This window comes from Mercenaria mercenaria, chromosome 3 (genome assembly GCF_021730395.1).
Source record: "Mercenaria mercenaria strain notata chromosome 3, MADL_Memer_1, whole genome shotgun sequence".
Lineage (NCBI taxonomy): Eukaryota > Metazoa > Mollusca > Bivalvia > Venerida > Veneridae > Mercenaria > Mercenaria mercenaria.
In genome coordinates this window covers 53,467,093-53,494,568 of record NC_069363.1, presented here as the reverse complement: position 1 = coordinate 53,494,568, position 27,476 = coordinate 53,467,093, and the positions used below count along the sequence as shown (strand labels likewise).

The following is a 27,476-nucleotide window of genomic DNA, read 5'->3' as shown; positions in this document are numbered from 1 at the left end:
ACTGTTCTACGATGTGTTATAAAAAGAAAAAGATGAATTGATCAGTTAACGGAAGTGGGGTTTCAGCAGCTAGCATGTGAGCTTCCCTGACCTTGACCTATGCTACACTCCCTAAACATTCGTCGACTGGATTTAAGGCGTATAGATTCTAGGTTATCACTCTTCTATAAGATTCATAAAGATCTGGTTGCTATCCCAATCGTAGATTACCTTACCCCAATGACCCGATGTGTCCGCTATAGCCATTCCCTAAAATATAGGTTAATTACTGCAACCACTGACTATTACAAGTTTTCTTATTTTCCGAGAATGGTGTACCATTGGAACCAACTTCCCCCCTGTGTCGCCCACCTCCCTACCCTAGAGCAGTTCAGTGCCGCAGTTTGCAGCCTTGAACATGTCTCGCCCTAGTTATCCTGCTAACTCAAGTTTTAACCTTTTATTTCACCAAAGTTATTTTTTGAGTTTCTTCCACTCTAAATTTTTATCACTATATTCTTTCTCTTTATGAGTTTGACGCGCAAAACGTCTACGTCCCCGCAAGGGATTGGACGGTTATGGAAGATAAAAGGGAGTTCCAAAGCTTTGGAGCAGTGAACGAAAAGCTGCAATTGCCATACATCACGGTTTTAGTTTTTGGCATAACCAGTGACAGCGTGTCTTGTGATCTTAGGTTTCTGACCGGTTTATAAACTTCTATCATATCCCTTATATAGGCAGGGGACTGGTTGTGTAAATCCTTAAAGGTGTTGGTCAGAACCTTGTAATGCATTTTGTATTTCACTGGCAACCAATGGATTGTTATTTGGTTAGAATTAACGTCGCACCGACACAATTATAGGTCATATGGCGTTCCTTCAGAACCGGTGTTATATGATTCTGACGGGGCGTCTTAGTGGAAAGGCGATTAATTTGCCGTGTTCTGGACATGTTGCAACGTATTAAGTATGCTGTTTGGAACACCACTTAACAAGGCATTAAAGTAGTCTAACCGTGAGGTAACCAGGTTGTTGACAAGGGTCATTGTGGCATCACTGGTAAGATACCGCCTGATGTGACCTATTCTGCGTAGTTGTGCATATCCAGACCGGCACACAGAGCTGACTTGTTGTTCCATACTGTTGTCAAATACTGCACCAAGATTCCTAACACATTTTGTGGACTTTATCACAGAGTAACCGACCTTCACCGAAACGTCATCAATTTGCCTGGAGTTATACTTTGATATGAATAACATTACCTCCGTTTTATCAGCACGGAGCTTCAGCATGTTGCAATGCATCCACGAGACAATTTCAGCCAGACAACTCTCAATGCGGCGCAAAGCCTCACTTATAACCGCAGTTTCTATCGGCGGAAAAGACAGGTATAATTGAGAGTCATCGGTGTAGAAATGATGAAGAAGTCCATGACGTCTGCATATGGCACAAACGGGTATAGTGTACATGATACACTGTAACTTCCGAAAACCGAACGACCTCCGGACCTGCCTAAAAGATCGGTTTTTGGAAGTTTCCGGAATTCAGAAGTTTGGAAGTATGTAGGCAAAGTGGATATGGTGCACAAAGAGTTATGTTTTCTTATACGTAGGATGAAGGAGATTACTATACTTTTTAATTTTACAATTTCACATAAAGAAATTAATTAATTAATAATTAATTACAAACATTAAGGATAATAAATACATAAATAACAAATATAAAAAGAAACAACATAACTTTAGTAATAGCATTTACGCAAACATTTTCCACTTATATTTTACCATCTTTGGAGTCCTGAGTTGTCAGCATTAAATTTTAATTAATGTTGATAATGCATAGTTTAATCAATGTAACTAAATCAGTTAAAGCACCTAACTTTCTTTCTTTCAAACATTAAGAAAGTTTTTAACACGTAAGATATTTAATTCTTCATGTTTTCATAAATTGAATACAAATGAAAATATTCGCTAATACTTCCTTACTTTAGCATCAAGTGATCATTGTGATTATATAGCATGTCAAAATAAACACGCGCCGCTAATAGATAAACAAAAGAACATGTTGACAGCGTTTTTGGATTATCAGGTGACACTTTTAATCCAGCAAAAATTTTGTTGTTCGGTTTTCGGAAGTCAGTCTTAGTGTTAAAATATAAACCGTGCTTCAAAACTCGTCCGGTTTTCAGAATTCGGAAGTTCCGGTTTTCAGAAGTTAAAAATATATAGAAATAAGAACAGAAAAAACGGGACTTTGAGTTTCGTGTGGTTTTCAAAGGTTCCCGGTTTTCAGAAGGTCCGGTTTTCGGAAGTTACACTGTATAGTTCTTTGGACCAAGTACTGATCCCTGGGGCACACTCACCATTAACACACACAGTTTGATAGCGGTCACTAAGAAATGATGACATCCATGCAAGTACTTAGTCTGTGACTCCAAAATGATGTTCGAGTCGGTGTAACACTGTTTAGTGGTCAATTGTGTCGAAAGCTGCATACAGATCGAGTAACACGAGGACTGTAACAGAATTTTGGTCGAGAGATGGAAGGATGTCATACTGTACCTTTATCAAAGACTCAATTGAATGAAATTTTATGTATGCAGACTGCAGTCCCTCAAGTAGCTTATGTTCACTCAAGTGCCGCTCTAGACGCGCATCTACTAACTTTTCTATTTTTTGTTGATAATGAAAGGGAGATTAGACACAGGCCTGTAGTTTCTGAGAATATTTGGTTCATGGCCTGGTTTCTTAAGCAGAGGTCTTATCCTAGCACTTTTAAACTCTTTGAGTATATAATTTAATTCCATTGATGTATTAATGATGCTTGTTATCCACGGCAAGAGCTCGTCAAGACGTTTCTTCAAAAGCTATGTTGGTAAATGGTCAAGTTTACAGGATTTGTTTGGAGATTTTCTGTATGATTTGTTTACCTCTTCTGTCGTTGCAGGAGCCAAATCAACATGACAATTTGCTACTTCTTGGTGTTGTGAACAATGCAAGTTTGCTGAATCACAATCCGTTTAGCTATGCAAAATAATGGCATTCCTAATGTTTTCAGTTTTCCCGATGAAAACTTCTGCGCAAGTTCCTTTGAGGCCGAGTTTCAGGGACGGGCAGCATCATGACTGTCTCCCAGTAGATTTTTGGTTATCTTGGCCACACCTTTTTGATCAGTACCAAACGACTTTCCTTTATCAGAGAAGTTGTCGGTTCGGGCCTGAATAAGGAGTTTTCTTACGGTAACACATTGTTCCATATAAAGTTGATGGTCGATTGTTAGTTTAGATTTACGCCATTTCCGCTCAAGCTTGCGTTTTAAGTGTTCAGCCTCATGAAGTTCGTTTGTAAACCACGGACAGCTTAGTTGAAGAACGATAGTTTTTGTGTGTAAGGGAGCATGTGTATCTATCAGTAAGGATGATCTATTTGAATATGCACTCACTAGCTGATCCACGTCTGTGCCTTCTGGAAACGTATTTTTTTAAAGAACTTAATTACATCAATAGAGCGTAGTGTCCGAAAAGAAACCGACTTCCGCACCGAAGCTGGTTTTGTGGTACATGCGTTGAAGTGAATTGCGTAGTGGTCTTTTGACATATTACCAGTATTATCGCAAAGACCTAGATCGATGACCTCGACACCTGATATTATTTTGCTGTCGTTCTTGGTTATTGCAAGATCAAATGTATGACTGCTGGACACAGGTTGGTCCATTCACATGTTGATGCATACCACAGGACTGAAGTACACTTTTAATTCTGACAGCATCTCGGTCTGATGGAAGATCGAGATGGAAATTTATGTCTCCCACCATGATGATGCCTTTGTCAGCTGTAGGATATCTGCCCAAGAAAGTAGGCCATTCTTCCTCTAAAAACACACTACTCTTGAAACCGTTTTGTTTTGTTGGTGATGGTCTATATATGACTTTCACTCCTGCAGAAAACCATTGATACTCAAATTACAATCCATGTATTCAAATTGTTTAAAATCTTTGTTACTAAATGCAACAACACGAAGAGTAAATGCATATTTATGAATGAGAGCCACACCTCCACAACTGACGCTGCACTGTGTAGACATAGTACTAGAGATCGCTAAATGAAACAAATATTAATCCTATCCTGCATTTACCTGTACACCTGCATGACACAAGTTAATAGGCATAGGGAAGTAATGTATGGTTTAAAGTGATAAGTCATTTCATTGTAATGTCAATTTTCATGGTAAATACTGAAGAGTTTTTTTCTTGTTTTTATATATAATGTGTGTAGTGGTACAAATAACATTATATCTCAATTTCAGCTTAAATAGTGGATCTGAATTTATTTTATTAGACTTAAAACATTTTCTGATGTCACACAATAATCATGTATTTGACATTTTTTTTACATTGAGATAAATTCTTCCGGCAATAATCCCGGTATAATTGGGAATTAGATATTTATCAATGACTTGATAAGTAGGACTATCTGCCAGAGCAGCTACATGGAAATTAAATAAGAAGTTTCAGAAAATCTTGAATAATATGCTTCAAAATGATCAAATCAAGACCTAAGTATTATATTCAGTCTTAAATGTTTCGTATCAGCAACAAGCATTATTTTTTAATTGTTTTCCATAATCTAAAATTTTAGGTACTATCTCTACACTCTGCAACATTTCTAATTAATAACTGTTCGTTAAAAGTTCGCCAATACACGTTTTATCCAGGGTAGTTCTGACCAAAATCTCAGTGAGGGCTATGAAATCAAAATAGTTTGTAACTATATAATCACACAGAGAAATTGTCTTATTTTCGACAGATCTTGGTTTGAAACTGCATACACGAATTGTTTTCCCACTTCTTCCTGGTGTAATGGATTCATATCTAATTTTGGTAACACTTCTGATGTGATGCTGCTGAATTTCAAGATTTTGGCTATCCATACAATTTGAAATGTTTGTACAGATTTCATTTCGTGGTCGAACTATGATTGTGATTGCTTCAGGCAGTACTTGCAAATTATACAAATGGACCCCTTCATTGACATCCCATATTGACTTAACTCTATATTTACCCCATCTTGTACTTCTGTATTTCAAAATACCCAACAGTTTTATTGTAGTTAGAAGAGTAACATCTGACCTTCGGGCATACTTTCCAATATCAAGTAGTTCATATATTGTATTGGAGTTTGACACGAAAAGCTACGAGTGATAATTAGTCAATCATTGTGTGAGAAGAGAAATTCAACGTAATTCTGAAAACAAAGCAAACATAAATTGAAAAAACAACACAAACAAAATGTAATTTTTTTACAATATTTCACAAATCTATTTACATCAGTCTCCTCACAATAGACTAATACACACTCAAGACTACCTTCACATAAATATGTCTAGAAATTCTCGAGAAATAATCAAATCAATGTCAGCGAAAATACAGCCTGTACTTAGCGCAATAACATATCGATATTTACACGCGCTCTTTAAACACAAACATAAAGTAAATTTCTAAAATGTGATGATGATGTATATATCTTAAGATACTACTAAGATTATTAAAGTTGTCGAATGTTACAATCCTTTGAAGCCTGGCGGTTCTAACGGCGATGTGTCACAACGCACGTTTCGCCTTGGTAACTTTCGGTAACATACATATATATCACAAAGTCATGACGTCGAGATGTATGTAATTGTTGGCGACCAAACGTTGTGATCTCTAGATTATTCTGCCTTTACGTGACGTATAGCAATGAGTGTAGACGCGCGAAAAAATAAAGTATTATCGTTGCTATATAATAATGCAGAAGCAATGTATATATATATTTATATATATATAGCGGAAAAAAGATGAATCAAGATGCCTTGAATTTTTTTACATATTTAATAATTCTAATCCAAGTAAGTTGTATAAAATAATGTAACTCAACCGGTTTCACCCGTTTACGGGATCTTCAGGAGTAATACGATACTGTTGACGTTAATAACGTCGCTTGGTAACGACGTCGTTTTATTGTAATAAGGGACGTAACTCTTCGGAGTTTTTCAAGGGACGTCACTATGTAATTATTAATGTGTTATTTTGCATTTAGTTCTGGACAAAAAGTATTAAGTAATAAAGTTTCTTTTCTCTTTCTTTTAAATCTGCCTGTTTCTTGTAATTTATAAATTGGCATTATTTTAAATTGTTGAAGTAAATCTTTTGAGCATTCTGTCATCCAAAACACTGTTGCAAAAACATTTCTATAGTCAGGCACTGCGAATCCACCGAATTTGCTCAGACACAGAAACGTGTCAGAAAAGAACAGAGGAGTTATCAAAACACCTCCTAAAAGAGGCTATTCGTCAGATTCCATTATCGCTGCTACCGAAAAAGCATGTGCATTTTCAAGGGTATAACTGCTACAGTACAGACACAAAACAACTGAATCAAACAAAAGCACACCTTTTGTGATCACGTACCATCCAAATCTGCCAAATATACGAGCATCTGTAGACAGACACTGGCCTACAATTGAGACATCACAGAGGCTCAGTCGAATGTTCCCAGAGAAACACCTCATCGCATATAGAAGGCCCAAAAGTCTGCGAGACATTCTTGGTCGCGCCAAAGTCAAGTCAGCTACAGACACAATCAGTACAGGCCAGTCAGGTCCTTGTTGTGCTCCAAGATACCAAACATGCGCTACCATGCCAAGCACTTTTGACATTGTTTGAACATATATTTTCTCATACTCTACAATTCTATCTTTATGTTCTTGTATCCTTTCAGTGTGTTTGAAAGGCATTTCGTTGATGTTTTTTCTTTAATATCTCACTTATATATATATATATATATATATATATATATATATATATATATATATATATATATATATATATATATACTGTTCAAACACTCGTTTTAACGCGACTAACCACATATCGTGGTGTGAGAATCAGACTTTTGCTATATTCACCTTTATGTCGCATATTGGATGTTCAAACAATGTCAATTTCATCGATCTGCTGTTTTCCTAATAACATTCGAGTACGATTTATGATAAGGAATTCCCGGTTTATGAAAAAACAACAACACGAAATTCCATTCAGCGAGCACCTTACAAACATCACGTGACAGTCAGACAAAATAACACCAACCATGATCATCAGATAGAGCGCACACGTACATGTATAGTGGAAGCAACTTGACCCCGATGGTTGACCTTTGTATTATAATACATAATGAGGCACAACCTATTATTGAAAAGATGTGTACGTAAAACGCTTCATCTCATTGCATTCATAAATTTAAATACACGGCTACCCTATACACACCAAATTTCTACAATGAAATAACTTATATGAATAATCAGCCTAAGGTCAACTATCGCGGTCAAGTTGCGACTACTATATCACACAGTATTTTGGCGTTTTGAAATATTAACAAACAAAACAATAACATAAAATGATTTATTTTAATATTATTGTTTTCAAAACGTCATTATGCTGTGCGATACCTATACGTGTGCGCTCTATTGCTTATTAGTGATAGAAGCAAAATATACGCGTTTTGGTTTGCTACTCAAACGATAATAGTGTCAACAAATATTGTTGCGTCTCGTTCTACATTCGTCAGTGTTTATAAAAGTAAATCGTTGCAACGGTTTATAAAAGTGCACTGCTTAAACTTGAATTTTCCCGTAATTCTGGAAACTTAAAACTGTTCAACCATTAAGGTTCACGTCATTTATGAAACAGTGGCGGCATTTTGCAATTTGTGGGTTAGTCGCTTTAACAAATAAGTATCTGTCTTTGAAAACAAGAAGAAATACAATGTAAATTACATTATGTACATTTATAACAATATTGTCCATATTATAATATTAAAAACGTTACAAAACACATATAATAATATATTTTTAAACAAGTAAGTTTCAATGTAATACAAAACATAAAAATCATGACACGTACAATAACACTGCTTTGACAAAGCTTGACAAAAAGGTAATCTCTTAGAGCATCGTTTGAGAAAAGTAAGTATCTACAAATTGAAACTATATGACAAGAAAATGTACCTCTGATATTGAAAAAACAACAACTGAAATCCTATTATGAAATGTTGTCAAACATCCACAAAGTTTCATTTTATTCATGCCTCCAAAGGTTTAGTGGGATGAGTCACCCCCATTTCTCAAAGCTTAACGGGGTCAAATTGCATAGTTCATGTCAGAACAATTATCTCACATGTCACTTTAAAAAATCAGTTTTAACCAAATGTTTTAAATGACTCCAATTTACAATAATATTTTTAGTCAGTTACTTAAGTAAATATGAATTCACTACTGATGTGTGTTTTGCGACTTTTTCTAAATAGGTCGAGGTATTGAAATTCATAAAAGTATGTACTTTTATCATTCGATTTTCCTGTAAACTTGACATTTTCTTTTGAAAGAGACTATTCTGAATGAGTCTAAAATTTAAAACATGTGCATATAGTTATTTGACGGGTATTGGGAAAAGTGTAATATTTACAGTTAGCCTAGAAGATTTGTCAAGTGCATTTATTGTCTTACAGTTTATAGCTATTGATCTGTGAGCCAGTTTCTGTAAGTCCTCTAGTTGTCGATTTCGTAACCCAGAAATTAGGCAAAAGTTCATCCTCTTCAGACAATAATACATTCATTCCGGGATTGTTTAAGACCGGATGTCGCTTTCTACCGTATGTCAAACAAAAAATGTACTCATTTGAGTAAACCTTGTGTATGAAAAATGTACACACGTAGATTGTTTCAATACTGACTTTCCGATATTAGCGTTTTGCTTATGCAACTGTTCCAAATCAATTATTGTAACAATATATTCCAAATTTTGACGATTTCTACCAAAATTTAGGGGTTAAAATATCTCACCCACCCGAACTACATTTTCGTCATTTTCAATAACTCGTACAATTATCAAAATTACTATATTTTATCAAAATTACTATATTTTTTAATATGACATCATCAAATAATTGTGTTAAGATTCACAATTTTATATATTTTCATGAGAAAATATAATATTTTGCAATCAGTTTAGGTTATAGATAACGTGCATACAAATATAATACATATAAATCACATGCTATTTCTCAAATCGAGCTTATTTGTGTTTCATTCAGAAAGGTTTGGGGTACAAATAGTTTCCTCCTATTTTAGATGTCAAGGTAAGCTTACTTGTATAATTTTGACTTTTAGTTGATAAAGGTACATTAAAATATAACATACGGAACAATTGCCACTAACATTTTCCACCTTGAAGAATTAGCATCATTGGAAACACTCCAACAATTGCATTTGTATGCATTTAATTTGAATAAACCATGTTTACTGAACATGCACACATGACTGTTATTCTTTTTTTGGGCTTAACCCTGTTACTAATCTCAATTATAGGAGTCGACAAACTATAGTAAAACTCTTTCCGCATCACTGTAAAAATAGCATAGATTAGCAATTTGTATGGCTTCTGCTTCATACTTAGATAGCATATTGATACACTTGGTTACAGTGTGTGCGCAATCTGAATAGTTTTGATTTTATTCAAAAGAAATACAGAACATGAGGGTATCTAAAAATAAAATATACGTTACCTAGGTTTTAAAGTTCACCTATTCAATTTCATATTTTGTATATTATTATTCCAGGCTAATGCATATAGGGAAGCTACACTTCACGGTGTATTGCATTGTATGACATGTACTGGGGGGGGGGGGGGGGGGGGGAAACCAACCGTCAGGAATATGACGGCAAATTGTCAGGAATTTAGTTCTATCAAAACTGGTCAGAACCGGATTAATCAGTCTACTTTAGCGTGGGTTAGATAAACACAAAGAAAAATACGCGTTTTGGTTGATATACAAAGGAAATTAGCATTTTTATCATATTTGAAGTCTATTGATATTGATTTTATACAGTTAATTAATTGGAATTTGGATTCGTAATACATAAACAAGGTTTGAATTTACTGACGATTTATATGTTTTATATATACTGTGTCGTTTGAGGACAAACTTTGTCACAAAGTACAGAAATCATTGTGAATGGCTGACAACCGCTTTTGTGTTGCAGTAATCGGACATAGTTTTATTCGACGACTAAATATAGAATTTACTCGTCTAAATTTTGCAAGAAACTACAAGCGTGCGATTCACATAATGGTTACCAAGATGCGGCAACATTATTCAAGGATCGGTTTAGGGAATATCTCCTGGACATTAAACCTACAGTCGTCATCTTGCAGCTAGGGGAGAACGTTCTGGACTCTCCGGCGGAGCCCCTAATTATAGCCAATGCGCTGGAAGAAATCAGTCTAATGCTGGTCAAAGATTTTTGAGTAAAGTCAGTGTTTATTTGTGAACTTTTTACTAGGAGGAATCCAAACAACGTGTCGGTAGAATTATATCATTAAAAACGACTTTTGGCTAATCGCATTCCCCGCACACTGGTTGATTCGCATAATGCGGTACGTTTCTGGACTCACAAGAGGATATTCCAGGCTCAAACACCAATTTTTGCTGCTGACGGGGTCCACCTCAGCCGATTTGGACAACGACGCTTTTACAGGTCCTTACGACATGCAATCATGACTGCGATAAAAAGCTCCTACTGAACGTTCGTAGGGGAGTATTTTTTAAAACTAACTCCTTAACATGCATTTTAAGTAATATATGCAATCTGCTTTAAACAAAATGTCCTATTTAAGTTAAATATCAATGTCGGCTACGCTCTTTATTATGCTTTTTGGTTAAAATGGCCTATCATGATATTTAAGCACTTATATTTAGTGATTTTTGCCCTGGACTACAGAGGTTACTTTTGATAATAGGTTTAAAAAATTGTACCCAAAAGTAGTAATCAACAAGCTACTATTTAGGTATCCGACAAAGATATATTTTTTTAAGCCATTGTATTGTTTAGCCTCTATCACTTTGCACAAGATTTCATCCAATTCATCTAAAAACACACGTGCAATGATATAATGTTTATGTGAGGGGCATCTACAATACAGATATAACCTTCTGCGAGTCATAGACTTACCACAGTGCATTTTGCATTCATGTTTCCTCTGAGTTGTACACTTAAGCGCAGTGATGTCTGCATTTGTATTTTCTGCGACTATTATATTGAGCGCATTGGCTATTGTACTTGAGCGCAGTGGCATTTTGCTATTATCTTTTTCTGCGAGGCATAGACTTAAGCTCTTGTATTTATAATCTTTCTGCGAGTCATTGATTGGCTTAAGCGCAGTGGCATTTTTGCATTTATAATTTTTCTGCGAGTCATAGACTTAAACGCTGTGGTGTCTTTCATAGCACTTATGCTAATTATGATTCTAAATAGCCTTAAGTTTAGACTTTAGCGCAGCGACATCTTGTATTTATAATTTTCTGCGAGTCATTGATTGGCTTAAGCGCAGTGGCATTTTTGCATTTATAATTTTTCTGCGAGTCATAGACTTAAACGCTGTGGTGTCTTTCATAGCACTTATGCTAATTATGATTCTAAATAGCCTTAAGTTTAGACTTTAGCGCAGCGACATCTTGTATTTATGATTTTCTGCGAGTCATTGATTGGCTTAAGCGCAGTGGCACTTTTTGCATTTATAATTTTTCTGCGAGTCATAGACTTAAACGCTATGGTGTCTTTCATAGTACTTATGCTTATTATGATTTTAAATAGCCTTAAGTTTACCCACAATGGGGATCTTTAGAAAGACCCATTGTTATTATTTTGCCATATAAAAGGTTTGTTATGCTACATTCTTTTGATGTGGGTATACTTATCTACATATATTTTGTGACACATTATAAAATGCTGTTTGATTTTCACAGCATGTGAATTTCATTTCACAGCATATGATGTATACAATTTTACACATTTAAACCATTGCATGTATTTACAGAATTTATTCGGATAAATGATATCGTGCATCTCGTTGGGGGAAGTAACTCCAATGTGGAAATTTTAAAAATCGATACAAGTTGTCCCCCTTTCGTTACTTACCAAAACAAATTAATTACATAATTGCATCTTATAACATAAATTTATTTCTTTTCCTACGAGGGTTAGTTATGAGTATGTATATTTTAGTCTAATAAATATAACATCTCATTTATAGTGAACTTACAGCTTTTAAGGCATTTATACGAGGGATGTTCCAAAAATAATGTCATTTGTGTTTTATTTCGCGGAAATCGTGTCATGTGTACACAAAACCACCTCGTGTCGATAGAATGATCTCTGAATCGTAACATAGGTAAATATCGCGCTCACATGTTCACGAGGACCCGTGTAACAATGGCAAAAAATTTCTGAACATGTACCATAAATACAGCAAAAAGGTTTTTGATAATATAGTAACTGGTAATGAAACCTGGGTTTATTATTTTGAACCAAAGCGGAAGTATTCCAACCGAATTTGGGTCACTAAAAATGCGAGACGCCCAAGTATTGCCAAACGAATACGAACGGTGAAGAAGGTTTTGTATGTATTTTTTTCACTCATAAGGGTCCAATCATTCAAATTCCGGTACCAAAAGGCAGTACGGTCATAGGAAAATTCTATAAAAAAAGTTGTTTTAAGAAAATTGAAGAACTACTACAAAAGTCGTCGCCCCCAAACAGGACTTAAGTACCTCCGATTTTTGCATGATAATGCACCCGCTCACAAGGCACGCATTGTGACCGAGTTTTTGGAGTCAAAGAAGGTTATCGTCCTTTCACACCCTCCGTTTTCGCCAGACCTGGCCCCCTGCGACTATTTTCTGTTTCCCAAACTTAAATATCATCTGTCTGGAAAGAGATACAAATCGAGAAATGCCCTTGGATCTGCTGTTTATCAGTATCTGATGGGTGTTCCCATAGAAGAGTATGAACAATGCTTCCAAAAGAGGATTGACCGGCTCAAAAGGTGTATTCAGGCTGACGGAGAGTATTTTGAAGGGCAGAGCAAATTAAAATGATCAGAACATTTGCAGTATAGGAGAACCGATGCAAGTGACATTACTTTTGGAACACCCCTCGTATATATATATATATATATATATATATATATATTGTTAAACATAAATAAATCAACGGTACGGGTGAAAAATAACTCGAAAATGTAGGAAATAACCAACTATCAAATGACGACGTCACATTGTTTAAAATCGGCCTGATGATATTTTTGAAGCCGGCAGTCGATTAAATATTAAATACGTTTGATAGTTGGTTATTTCCTACAATTTCGAATTACAGCGTATGGCGTCGAAAAGCGCACCACGGTCCACTGTGAAAAGGAAAGCTGTGGCAACAAATTCTGCACAGCAGCCTAAACAGCCAAAAAGGCAATCGGTAGTGGAAGATCCAAATCGCGATCAAGATGCTAACAATGAACTTGATGCCATGAACGGCGACATTATGTCAGAAGGCTTAGAAAAACTTACAGAGTCAAAAATAAATGACATTGTGAAAAGATCTCTGGCTGAACTGGACCACGAAACCCTTTCCGATGCCACACAAAAATGTACGAAACCTACCAAGGACAGCCTCACAGTTCCATCCGGGTAAGAAGATAAGTCAAGGGAAGACAACCAGCCTTCAGCATCTACGTCTAGCTTATCTACGTCAGGTACTGGTGACTCTGGGTGTTTTGGCTCATTAACATTACAAACATCACCTACTGTCCCACTCTATGCATCGGTTCCCACCAAAATCAAAGAAAAAATTTGGTCAAATGAATATTTAGATTTCTCCATTGCATTTAATAAGACACACGAATCCTTCCAGTTTACAATTTCACAGGGAAGTTTCCTCCATTAGCCAAACACACGCTAAAATGTTCATAACCATTGAACAATGGACAGACACATTCGCTATATTTCCCTCTGTCTACAAACAAAAATATCCAGAACAAGCTGAGCAATTAGCACAGTATAGCAATACTAACAGGTCAATTGCAAAAGCAAGAGGTAATTGGCATTTCTATGATACCAGTTTCCGCTAGCTCCGGCAACACCACCCTGTCCCTTGGGACTCAATTCACCACGAGCTTTTTATCAAGGCCCACAATCAAAAACAGCCCTTTCGCTTCACGGGCCCCAAAAATGGGCCATCCAAGAAAATCCTGCCACAAATTCAACAGGGGCGAACACTGTCAGGGATGCAATTACCCCCACAAGTGTAGGAATTGCTTTGGAAACCACCCCCAGTTTAGGTGCTGGAAAAAGTCTGGAGAAGCATCCCAGCAAAACCCCACCTGTACCTCAGTTCAAACCCCCTCAAGTAGGCCAACCCCTCAAGCAAATAAGTTCTTTCAGAAATGATCAGAGAGATATTGTTACACCGGTTCATTGGAAAAACCTGTCAGACTTACTCAGTGGTTATGATCCAAAATTAAATGAATATCTTGTCAACGGTTTCCGCTGTGGGTTCAATGTAAATTTTCAAGGTTCCAGAACCAGCTCAAACAACCCAAACCTCAAATCTGCAAAAGACCATGCTTCGGTGGTTGCTGCAAAACTTTCAAAAGAACTCGAAGCAAATCGAATTCCAGGTCCTTTTACTGAAATACCGTTAGAAAATTTCAGAGTTTTCCCAATTGGCGTTGTACCCAAAAACAGCCGGGAGAGTTCAGAATGATACACCACCTGTCATATCCCCGTAACTCCGGTAATTCGGTTAATGATCAGATACCTTTCTCATTTACAGAGGTTTCCTATGAATCTGTTGAGGATGCTATAGCTAACTTAAAATTTATGGGTAGAGGTGCATTCATGGCAAAAACAGACATACAGTCAGCTTATAGAATCATACCTGTCCATCCGGATGACAGCAGTCTTTAAGGTTTCAAATGGTCTAACCAGTTTTACTATGATAAATGTCTTCCTATGGGTGCATCCTCTAGCTGCCAGATCTTTGAAACATTTAGCACAACGCTCAAATGGATAGCTAAAACAAATTTGGAATTCGCTGTATAGATAAAATTCTCGATGACTTCCTCTTTATAGCGCCCACTTTCGCCGAGGCACAAAAAGCCCTCAGTTCTTTCTGTAAGATGTGCAATATACTAGGTGTCCCTAGTACAGTCATGACCTTTCTTGGGATCACATTAGATTCTGTTTTAATGCAGGCAAGGCTACCAGACGATAAGTTGGCCAAAGCAGCGTCTCTTCTGCAGGAATTGTGCATCAAAAATACTTGCACATTGAGAGTTCTTTTATCCCTGATAGGCTTGCTTAACTTTGCATGTTCGGTTGTCAAACCCGGAAGGGCCTTTCTGCGAAGACTGATAAACTTGTCAATAAATCATGCTTATTGCATTTTAAAGCAGAACTAAGATCATCTGCCAAAGCAGATATGCTAATGTGGTTAAAGTTCCTGCATGATTTCAATGGGGCATCAGTGTTTATCAATGACAAGTTACTGACAAGCGACAGCCTCTGTTTGTATACTGACGCCTCTGGAGCGAAAGGTTATGGCGCTGTTTATAAAAGCAACTGGTTCTTTGGGGCTTTTCCTGAGGAGTGGCATAAAGCCAACATAACCTTCCTTGAATTTTATCCAATACTTTTAGCTGTTTTCACTTGGGGGCATCTTTGGAAAAATCACACCATTGTTTTTTGCACTGACAATGAAGCTCTGGTAGCTATCATCAACAAACAGTCTTCAAAATTGAATGCCGTTATGTTTTTCTATTAAGGAAACTAGTACTGTATTGTCTTCAGCAAAATATTCATTTCATAGCTCGGCACGTAAAGGGCAAAGACAATAGCATAGCTGACGCTCTCTCTCGCTTTCAGATTCAGCGTTTCAGACAGTTAGCTCCATTCTGTAACCAGGAACCAGCAACAATAAGCCAATCCCTTCAGCCGAAGACATTATGCAAGGAGTTGAAAGTCTGTTAAGTGCATCACTAGCTCCGGCTACTTTGGCGACCTATAGGCGAGCATGGGAACTATTTTCCCAATTCTCCGGTCTATTTTTTGACGGTAAAATAAAAATACCAATTTCTGCATCTAAAATGGCTCTCTTTGTAGCTTTCTTGCATCAAATACCAATGACCTCTAAATCCATATCTGTCAGGTATAAGTTACATCCCCATCAAAGCTGGAAGTCGCCATATGACCTATCATGTGTCGTAACGACGTTAAATCCAAAAAAAATAAAGTTACATCCACAAACTTTCTGGTCACAAGCCTCGTTAAAGGGACACAACGTCTAGCTCCTTCTGATGACCTACGGTTACCAATCACTGTTACATTGTTAAACAAACTAACGGACGCGCTGCAACATACATGCGAAACCTATTATCAACAAAAGCTATTCATAGCCATGTTCCTGTTTGCATTCAATGCTTTAGCCCGATGTAGCGAGATTACTCTATAAAAAGCAGGCACGAAGTCTTTTATCTTAAAGTTAGCTGATGTAGAGTTAACCTATAAAGAAAAGAAGCCAACAACAGTCAAGTTACGTTTAGATATTTCAAGCACAATTATGGTAAACCTCATGTACTTTCATTCTCACACGGGCATACGAATATTTCACCACCTGTCGCAATGCATGATTACCTTACTCTACGAGGTAGAAATGACGGTCCTTTGTGTGCTTTGACATCAGGCCTACCAGTCCCACACAAAATGTTTGAAAAAAAAACTTGCGTCCACATTCAATTTCTGCGGACTTGACGGAATGAAATACAAAACACACAGTTTTAGGATAGGAAAAGCTACTGCCTGTGCCCAAAGAGGCTATTCTGATGCAAAAATTAGGTCCTTGGGTCGGTGGAACAGCAATGCCTTCCAAAAATATATACGAAACTCTGAATAGGGCTCATGAAAATAGCATGCGGCATGCTGGGGCTTGCGGTATGTGTTTTTTTCACAATAAATAATGTTTCTTAAACATAGACCCATTTTCATATATGCGCCAAGGTTATATGCTGGGGCTTATAGCCTATTATTAGACATTGTCGGTTTATGTGAAGTAGGACTGTGAACATCGAATGCGGACTGTCTAGGGAGCGTTTCAAAACACATTTATTCATTTATTGGTTTGTTTTGGTAAGTGCCGTTTTTTTACAGTATTTCTGTTATGTAACGGCACGCAGTTGGCCTAACCAGTGTCCCTGGATTGTTTACCGGTACAAGTTAACCTGTTATCAGCAAGTAACTATTGCTGCTTTTTCATGGAAAATGTTAAAATGTAATGAGCAAACTATTTTTAAGTTGCTTTAACACAGTGACAAGTCACACCCATTAACTGTGCATTCTTGAATTAGACTGATCGGAGACCATGGAATTACAGTTTGGTGATCATCTGAAGTTCACTTTAAGCTAGTGTAGAGATTTTTAAACTATCAAAATGTGTATCCCTAGTGGATGAAACTAGTAGAATCCGTGAATTTCACTTTCAGTGTCTACAATTATGTGCTTAAGGTAGTTCTGCATGTTTGATAAACCGGAAGTGATGGCGTAACGTCATTTATCCGGAAAACGTAGAATTAAGCCTGGATTCGGCGTACGGAAATGAAAATCAGTTTATGAATTAAAGGCAACCTTTGAATAAATTTATTAAATTGTAACAGTCTCTATCTTTCTAAAATTAAAATATGATATTAAACATCTGACACGTTAAATAATTCAAAATAATGTCTTAAAATCAGCTTCAAATAGACGGTTCACTTTAATCATGGCCAAATATCTCAGAAATAAGCACACGGACCTATACATTTTATTTCACTATATTATACGCCATATGTTTATTTACGACTGTGAGAAGTTTCTTTAAAATCTACATTGTGGAAAATTTTCTATTCGCCAAAATGTTATGAAAGTTGCTATTTTCCCATAGACTCCCATTATGAAAACTTGCGTGAAGTCCGAAATTTTCAAATCAGTCTAGCAAAAAATCAAGCACACGACCCTATCCTTTTTATTTGCTGAATTTTCTAGGTATATTCTGAAGTTTTGAAAAATCAGAGTTTAATCAAATTCTATATTGTAGAAAAAATTTCAGTCCAAACGTGCAGAACTACCTTAACGTGCGTAATCCTAAACAAATTATCCTCTTTTTCATATTATTTTCTCGACAGTCTCTTATACATTGAAGTGCTTGACAATTAATAATCATACTTGAGAGATATTTCAAAAACGATTTTTCTCCCTTGCTGAGAATAAAACGGGCAAGTTAATGTTAACTTACAACAAAGAAACATATACTGCAAGGGCGTAGCCAGAGGGGGGAGGGAGGGGTGCGACGGGTGCGATAGCACTACCTTTTCGGCAAAGCTTCCATTTGTCATTATATCAAAATACCTTTAAATGTCCATTCTTTATTTTTCGGACAAGTTCCATTCAAAAACTACTTTTAAGGGACCCTGACAAAAAAAAAAGAAAAAAAAAAAAAAAAACAGGATTCATAATATCATTTTTGTGAAGTTCTGTTTAAATCCTAGCAGAGGATTTTGAGAAGCTAGATCAGGCTATATGAAGAAAACGGGCGGACGTACATACGACGAAGGCAGAAAAAATGTATCAAATGAAATTAGAAACATCATTTATGGAACTTTTGTAGAACTACTATCTTTTTTTAAAGAAATCTTATTCTAAATACATGTGTATTTTGGAGAGCTTTTGATAAAACACTTTACTCATGCTTGGTTAAAGTAACTCTTCTAATGTCTTATGAGAACATTCCTATATACAAGCATAGCAAATAACCAAGACTCAGTTTCATTCAGTCTGTTTATATAATACTTGAATGACGTTCTATCATGAACAATATCAGCTACTGTAACAGTGAATGAAATATTAGTATGTCTTGAGAAGATCCCCAGGATTTACAGTACATTCACAGTTCATTGTCCACAACAACTTAAGCCGACAATGTCTATTACATGCGTAAGGTACTATACACCCAGAGTTATCAGGTACTATTACCAATTGCTTGTATTATATATGTTTGTTTGTTTCATATTTCAGTTGTATGTAATGGTTTATAACACACTATATTGTCAGTTTAACATGTATGGCTATGTGCTTAGGCTTTTAACATTAGGTTCTATCTTCTACTTACTTTGTATATCATTTTGTGACTTTTAACGGTATCGCTATTTCTTCATTCAAGTTTAAAACACAAAGGTTTAAAAGTTAAGTGCAGGGGCTTATAACCGTTAAAACACATTTTTAAATTTCAGTCTTGTCAGTAAGAGTCTGTAGTTTTAGCATGATGCAGTCGGTTCTGTACAAAATATGTAATTGTCGCTATTTTGTTGAAAACGATACACACTTCGTATGATTAGATAATTCGTCCGATGTAAGAATTTATAATAGAATTTTTTTTCTGGAGAAATCATGCTAGGGCTTGATACCTTCAGATGTTTATTAACTTTCTTCTTACAGTTTCATCAGTAGTTGTATCTTGTACATAGCATACATGTATTACATTGATATCAGATATATTTGTGTTTTAGCCTTGTTAAAGACAGATTTCATAATCGCGTGTATTACATTCTGCTTATGCAGGATGATATCAGTAACAAAGGGAAAGTAGTTCAAGACAACATATGATACTGATAACTTGATTATATTTCAATTCACACATACATGAGTGATGAATGTTTCACTGTTTTTAACATTTCTAATTCGAATACGAAATCCATAAACGTAGGTTATGTATACATATAGATGTACATATTAATTTTCCCTTTCGGTACCAGTATTAAGGGTTTCAACCCTAAAGTTAGACTTTCATGTTTAAAGTCAGTTTACGCAATATGTTTAAACTACTAGTATTGGTCCCTTTTTCTACATTGATGTGCCAAATATGTGTGCCAAATAGGTGTAATGTCTATTTTCGTTTGTGTATTTCATTGTAAAGTTTGAGCTTAACATCATGATTGTCTATTTGATAATTATATTTTTGTTGTAAATATGTATTTCCGAATGCTCATCATGCCAGTATAATCTGTTCTAGTCAATCATGTATACTGTTACTACATGAATATTTTACATCATGTCTTTAACTGGGTGCCTCCTTATCATACAGAACCGCCCTGGACGAAATGTGGGGCAGATAGAAATTTAGAAAATATCTATCTTTTTGGCCATTTCGAACGAACCCTTCATATTTCGTTACCATTCGTTATTCCTATACATCTATTTTCACTGACTGTTTTATAGAAAAATGATTTCCAATGCAACGCTTATACATTTGTATTACAATTCAATGATTATCTCTTATATGTTGTACAAATAAATAAATAAGGTCATCCCATGACCATTTAACAACAGATATGTGATAAGTTTTCTCTCCCAGTAAGGGTCATAAAGGGAAGCTACACTTCACGGTGTAGCGTATTTTATGACATGTACTGGGAGGGACTAACCGTCAGGAATATGACGGCAAATGGTCAGGAATTTAGTTCTGTCAAAACTGGTCAGAACCGGATTAACCAGTCTACTTTAGCGTGGGTTAGATAAATACAAAGAAAAATACGCGTTTTGGCCCACCGCCATCCCCTACACCACTATAGTTATTAAAACTACAAGGAGGTACCCATGTCAAAAACTTTTAAATGTTATTGTTGAACAAACCCCCTACATTTTGTGTCCATTCAAAAATTTTATACATTGGTTTACAATTTTGCCATTTCGAACGAACCCTTCACATTTCGTTACCATTCGTTAATCTTATACATCTGTTTTCACTGACTGTTTTATAGAAAAATGATTTCCAATGCAACGCTTATACATTAATTTTGTATTACAATTCAATGATTATCTCTTACATGTTGTACAAATAAATAAGGTCATCCCATGACCATGTAACAACAGATATGTGTTAAGTTTTCTCTCCCAGTAAGGGTCATAAATCATGCTTATTGGAATTGCAATACACCTACTGAATTAGATTTTACACCATGACAAAGATGAAATGAAACATCTTTATGAAACACACGTTACAAAGATTACACAGAATACTAAGTAACATTAAAGCTAGGATAGTGTTTTGGTTTCGATGGACTGTGGTGGTTTCAAGACAGAGGTTATTATATTTTCAATGCGTTGTTTTGATATTTATGGAAGATAAGATTGTATTCATTACTGAAAGTATCGGTTTATATACATTATGTATTCAAAGTTGCGGATGTAATTCCTGATGTAAATAAATACGGCACATTTTGAACTTATAGAACGTCATACATATACAGTACATTGGTAGTGAAACAAATGTCACTTTTGGTAAAACATGTTTCTTCAAATAGTTTTGTTTCATTGACCGTTGTGATTTTCAAATATAATTTAACTGTGGGACGGAATTTACTGAACTACGCAATCATATTACATTTCTTTAACGAAAACATAGATGAGACTCTTTGTTCATATTGCGGTTGTGGTATCATTGTTGTTAATTCTGAGCTCTTACTAAAATTCAATATTATACTTTTAAAATTATTAACAAATTCAAACAAACTAGTTCATTCAAAAGATGATTTTATTCAGCTGTTACATATAGAGTACCTCGGTATGGAACTGTGTTTAAAACATTAAGTCTAGTAACTACCTTTTTCTAAATTCGGTAACGTATGTTTTAGAACAACACAATAGGACATATTATAACACCAATGTACACCATATGACAGAAATATACAATGCATGTATCATAAATTGCTTTGATAGGTTTAGAACTGTCTGTGCTCATTTCCGGTTGTGTAATCATGGCTTTGTCCTTTAAAAAGAGGTCTTAGCTGAATTGTGACAGAAAAATGCAATTTGCATTTGAACATAAACTTTATAAATCCTTTCAAATGTTTAAAAAACATAACTGTTTGTACAATTATGGTCTTTTACACTTGAGGTTTAAAAGCAAATGACAATTTCATTATATGTTCGATTCTCTATTTCTCGTTGTTTTACTAGGATACACTGTATATGTAACATCTATCAGGCAGCCATTCTGATACAAATTAATATTACATTGTAGCTACATTCAAAATCCTTTGAAAGAAAATTGAGAGTAACATGTTTAGTTTTAAAAGAAATAAATGCAGCATTTAAATTATATTATTGTAACGTCTTTTACGGTATGCATTTTGAAAATGGCGCCATCGTGATTAAAACAAGAGAAATAGCTCGTATTTGTAACATAGTTTTCAGTTGCAATTATTTAAAAAAAAAACAACAGATGACTTCTATTACAGCAATAATTACTTAGATCTTATCCATATGTATGTTTGCAAACTTATTTCTTGCGGCCAGTTTGAAAATGACAGGGCAATATCTTTATTAGATTTATCGGAATAACTAAACTTCAATCCATTGAAAACGTATTTGATTTGTTTTATAATACTGAATATTTTAACAGCAGTAGCTCATCAATATTTGTACGTGTAACCCATTTCAGGTGGTCATTTTGTGAGCGGTAAAATTCTTTGTAACATGTTTAAAGCAATATCAGGTGATTTCTGTTACAGCTTTGACTTTTGAAGAGCTATACCTCTTTCATATGCACATGTTTAAACGAACTTAAGGTAGTTATTTGGAAATTTGGAAAATGGTGGCCATCTTAATTTGAATACTCTGTGTAACTAAATAACCTATTTTGCTGGTAGTTTAACAAATTTAAATTTTGGGTGATTTAATTATTACGTACATATTGACTACTAAAAAGATCCAAGCTAGCACAGAAGAGAATTAAAGTCATCAAAATATAAGAACGCTGGATGCATTAGCTCAATTGTATAATAATTTCGGATTAATTTGAAATAGCTGTCATCTTGAATAAAGACTTATATCGCTGATTCTGCAGACGTTATAACACGAAAACACATGCGTTATCCCTACATTACGAAACAAGATTTATCATAAATACTATAATCTGTCTACCTCTTCATTTTGTTTTGAAATTTCAGAGTTCCATACGCCCGGACGAGTGTAGATTTATATGATTTGATTTTGTTTGCCAATTTTGGTTGACGCAATTTTTTTTATTATCAGACACTGGAAATTCCAAACATTCTGAACTGTCTGCAGGTCGATTCCCTTTACTGCTTTATTGCTTTTTTTGAACGCCACAATGTCTTATTACGTCAACATGTGTCTGTAGAGTTGAAGTAATAGAAATGCAACAACAGAACAATGTTTTGGTGCAAAACTAGTTAGGAACAAAATCTATCAGTATTACCCGAAAATAGAAAATAGAATGAAACATCTTTACCGTTCTTACTGTATAGATATCAAAAATATGGTATCATATATTTTGTAGTAATTTACAACTTGACAAACCCATCAAGAAAATTCGTTTTATTTAAGGTAAAAAAAAATTGTCTGACCTCAGTGGCATAACGATTACAAATACCTTTATACTGCATCAGTATTGTAGAAATAACGCATGTTAAACATTGTCTTTTCCTCGTTGTGCAGTTATCTTTCTTAGAAAATGATCGTTGTGTGCAAGTCATTTCAAAATATCACGCGGGTGTGGTAATAATTTAACGAAGTTGTATGTTAACATGAACCTTTTTGAATAGATCGGTTTCACCATCTATTTCGACGTCACCGAGACTTCTGTGGAAGAAGATGTTGTTGATAAATATGCTTAGTAGTCCTGCACAGTCAACCTCTTTCGCGGACTTTCTGTCTTCATAGCCAGGAGTACTGATATAACATGTAGCAACACTCCAAGGATCGCTGCTCCACTTCTGTATATTCGTGTTCGTCAGTAATGGATCTTTGAATCGATGATCCCAAAGTATAAGATCATAAAACTTACTACAAAATCCTCCATTAGGACACTTATTCCTTTTACGTGGTTGCTTAGAACACAGGCACTTGGATGGTTTAGGACAATGTTCCTTTTTGTGCAAAGGAAGGAGAAATTCTAATGAACATTTCGCACATGTGTTTCCAGTACTCAAAAGTGTTGTTAAAATTTTAGAGTGATGATTTTCTACAATATTATCAGAAAACGCTTCCAGACCTAATTTCAAATATTTCAGACCAAGCGCACCTCTGACCCAGTTTTTGTAGAGATCTTCTGCAAGTTGGTTTTTGAGTAAAAGATTGAGGTTACCTAAAAGAAAATTATACAGTGGCTGTATAAGCCGCATGGTGTATGCTTTATCACATATCATTTCAAAACAGTTATGTCTCCTGAAAAATTAGTGCTGTTTAGTTGCAACGTGGCATCCATTGTATTATGAATAATTACCTACATGACTATTTCCAATCACAATATTCAGTCTAAAGTTAATATGTAAAAGATCAGAAGTAAAAAGCATGGTCGATGTGACGGTATAATCAGATGATAGTTATGATAATGACATACTTTTCAACATATTATACCAGGTTCTAGTTAGATAATTTGTCCTATTTGCAATGAGCTAAAACATAAATTTTAAAGGTCTCACAACTTCACAAAGGGTACCACGAACACTGTATGATGCATTCCCCGTTTTCTTTAAGGCAAGATAAATGAGTTGTTAGTTAACAGAAAGGAAAATGTTTTCATGTTTTATCAAGGGCATTATTCTTGGCACGGACGGGTCTCTAAGTAGAACCACCAACATTCAGTAAGCCGGCAGAATGTTAAATCCGAAGTGGATTTTAAATCCACATCTTTGCTTGGAAATTGACACGGAATCTTGTGAAATTATCGTACATGTCCTTTGAGAATAATACAGGTTCTAACATTACTATTAAAATGTTTTTGTAGCAACTGTTTATTGGCATAAAGTATTTTACCCTTTATGTACAACGTTGTACATGATGTAACAGCACCAAAGTCAATCATGTATTTACCATCGTCTTCAAACTTTGCATTTTGGATGGTCAGCTGGTGTTCTTGTTGCCGAAATGAGGCATGATGTCTATCACATTTTATTTCTTTGCCATTATGTCGCCAGATAACTTTATTTGTATGTAGGTTAATCTTACAACAAAGAATGATGTCCATATTTTCCCTGACATCTTTGTCTTTTGTAGCTACATGTAAGTCTTCGGTAATCTTCAAAGGATTCTCTGTGTGTATAATGAAACACTTTTAAATTACATTATAATAAAATAATGATCACTGATTTTACTTTAACATTATAGATGTATATAAAACTTTAAATACTTAAAGACGTGGGTAAAGCCTTGGACCATTTACATACATATGTAAAGAAATTCAATACCTAAAACTTGAAGGAACGCTGTTGTTGAAGATTTGCCACATGAGCAAGAATAATGTCCTGTATCTGTCGAGTGTGCTTGAGAAATTGCTAACCAGTGGTTACATTTCTTGTCAACAAACTTTACGGTTTCTGTTTCCTCTACCTTTTTGTTATCATGTCGCCATGTGACTGATTTATCAGGCATACTGAGCTTACAAGCAAGAATGGTTGGTTCATTGATATAGACTAACGTGTATTTCAGCTTTTCTGTGAATACTGGCTCATCTATAATACAAATCATATTTCCCACGGCGAAAGATATATATGAATAAAGTATTATTTAAAAACACAAAATGTGATAGCAAACAGTAATAAATGCAAAAGCAATCGACAAGTTCATATACATAAAACGAAAACAATACGAACAACTGAATATCTAACAAACAGTATTAAATTCGACAATGTTAATTATTACTGTATATTTGAAGTAAAATAATTTACTGTTTGGTATGTCAAATATTTTATTTCGATGGTATACAGATAAATCGCCAGAGCTCTTAATTGTTATGAAAGGAAAGTATTATTTTATTGAGATAAATCTTAATTACATTCGTAAATCAAATAGTCTTCCCTGTTAGGGGCAAACTAGATAGGATGTCTGCCTTTGCAGCAAAAGTAGTGCGTTGCGTCTGTTAGGAGCAAATATCTGTCTGACTGAGATCAACAAAGACATTATATTTATACTTTAAAGTCCACATTCTGTATTTGGTAAGGGTAAATATAGTACTAGTTATAAATACCGAACGGCATTTAGCTTAATTAATAATTGGTAGTCTAAAGAATGCATTTAATACTATTAGGAGAAAACTTACGACCATATTGATTATCTCCATGTATCTTTCGAACGACTTTATCTTGTATGGCCATTTGGACATGAAAGCTGACGTCCTTGGTTTGTTTCATTCTGTTTATCAGTTCTAAATTAACTGAGATATTTTCTAATTTAAACGAGTGAATCATTTGTGTGCATTCAAATTTGGCTTTGCCTTCGATATCTTTGATAAGCTCAAGTAATGCTGCATGTAATTCATCCCATTTTCTCTGAAATGTTTCGTAGTTTAGAGAAGCAGATTGAGCATAGTTATCCAAGTCTTTCCTCTGTTCACTTATGCATGTTACTGCTTGAATCTCGCTGCTGTCTAAATATGATTCAAAAAGGACCAGTGTTACAACACAAAGCAAACGTGTATCCCACGAATCAATCTTTGTATTCATTACATCGTCTTGAAACAACTGCTGAAACTCTGCGTTGAAGTATTTATTGGAAGTATTTTTCTTCGTAGCTATAAGACTGGCAATATTTGTTTTGCGTTTGTTAACCTCCCTTTCTATAACTGCCTTTAAAGCAATTGGTGCAGCTTGTCCCAAAAGCAAAAGATGTCGAACGTGAAGTTCATGACCCCTTGTAATATCATCCTCGCTCTACGGATAATACTTTAAAATTAAACATCTCATCTTGATTTTCGAACAGCAAGTACCATACACATACACAATAATAAACAATGAGTTAGTACATTTGCACAATAAACCGACTTTTAAATTATGTTGTTAAGTAAAAGTTGTACACATATAAGCTTATTTATTTACGCCTATTATGCATATTTAGCCTAGTAACCTTTTATTGCTATAACTGTTTCTGTCTTTATTTCAGTTTTTTGTCTTACATTTGTAAGCTACTAAACACACTATTACGAATAAAGGCGGGATATTAAGACTTAAAGTGACGTTACCGTTGCCATCATTCGGCTTGCACTTTCTCGACAACGTTGTTATTTAATTAGCCGCCCCTTACATATTCATGTCCTACCAAATATATGATAGATAACTGATATAGAAATTTTAACCACTGTTTAAAAATGTATCTATAACGCCACCAGAGCTACTATAATAATGATCATGGATCTTATCGAGAAACTACATGCCAAGTTCCCATATCAAAATTGATAGAAATGTTATTATTTTCTTTGCTAAATTAATTGTGGTAGAACATCGGGATTGCCATATTATATAATTACAAACATCCTATAGTTTTAAAAAGTATAGTAGTTATGTGTCAAAGGAATACCAATGGAAGTCAGCATGGATTTATCATAACTGCATGGAATATAGAAACGTCAGTGCTTTATATAAATATTATATTTATTTTTCCTCTACCGGTTTCAACAGATTTTCAGGAGGTTACAATTAGTAGACGTAACACCCGAAGAGCTACGGTAGAGGAAAAATAAATATACAATTTATATAAAGCGCTTGTCGTCAACTTTTCATTCTATATTCTATTCCCGTATATGTGACT

General features: G+C 35.1%; 1 protein-coding gene across 1 annotated transcript; it reads right to left on the bottom strand.

The window, feature by feature from the left end:
- Positions 1-23,418: 23,418 nt before the first annotated feature.
- On the bottom strand, positions 23,419-27,253 carry LOC123523486 (uncharacterized). The gene is made up of 4 exons (XM_053539942.1): positions 25,993-27,253; positions 25,142-25,405; positions 24,711-24,986; positions 23,419-24,039 (listed from the first exon to the last, which is right to left on the bottom strand). Exons 1-4 carry the CDS (start codon positions 26,393-26,395, stop codon positions 23,459-23,461), a joined length of 1,524 nt encoding a protein of 507 aa, XP_053395917.1. The 5' UTR covers positions 26,396-27,253; the 3' UTR covers positions 23,419-23,458.
- Between the last annotated feature and the right edge of the window lie 223 nt (positions 27,254-27,476).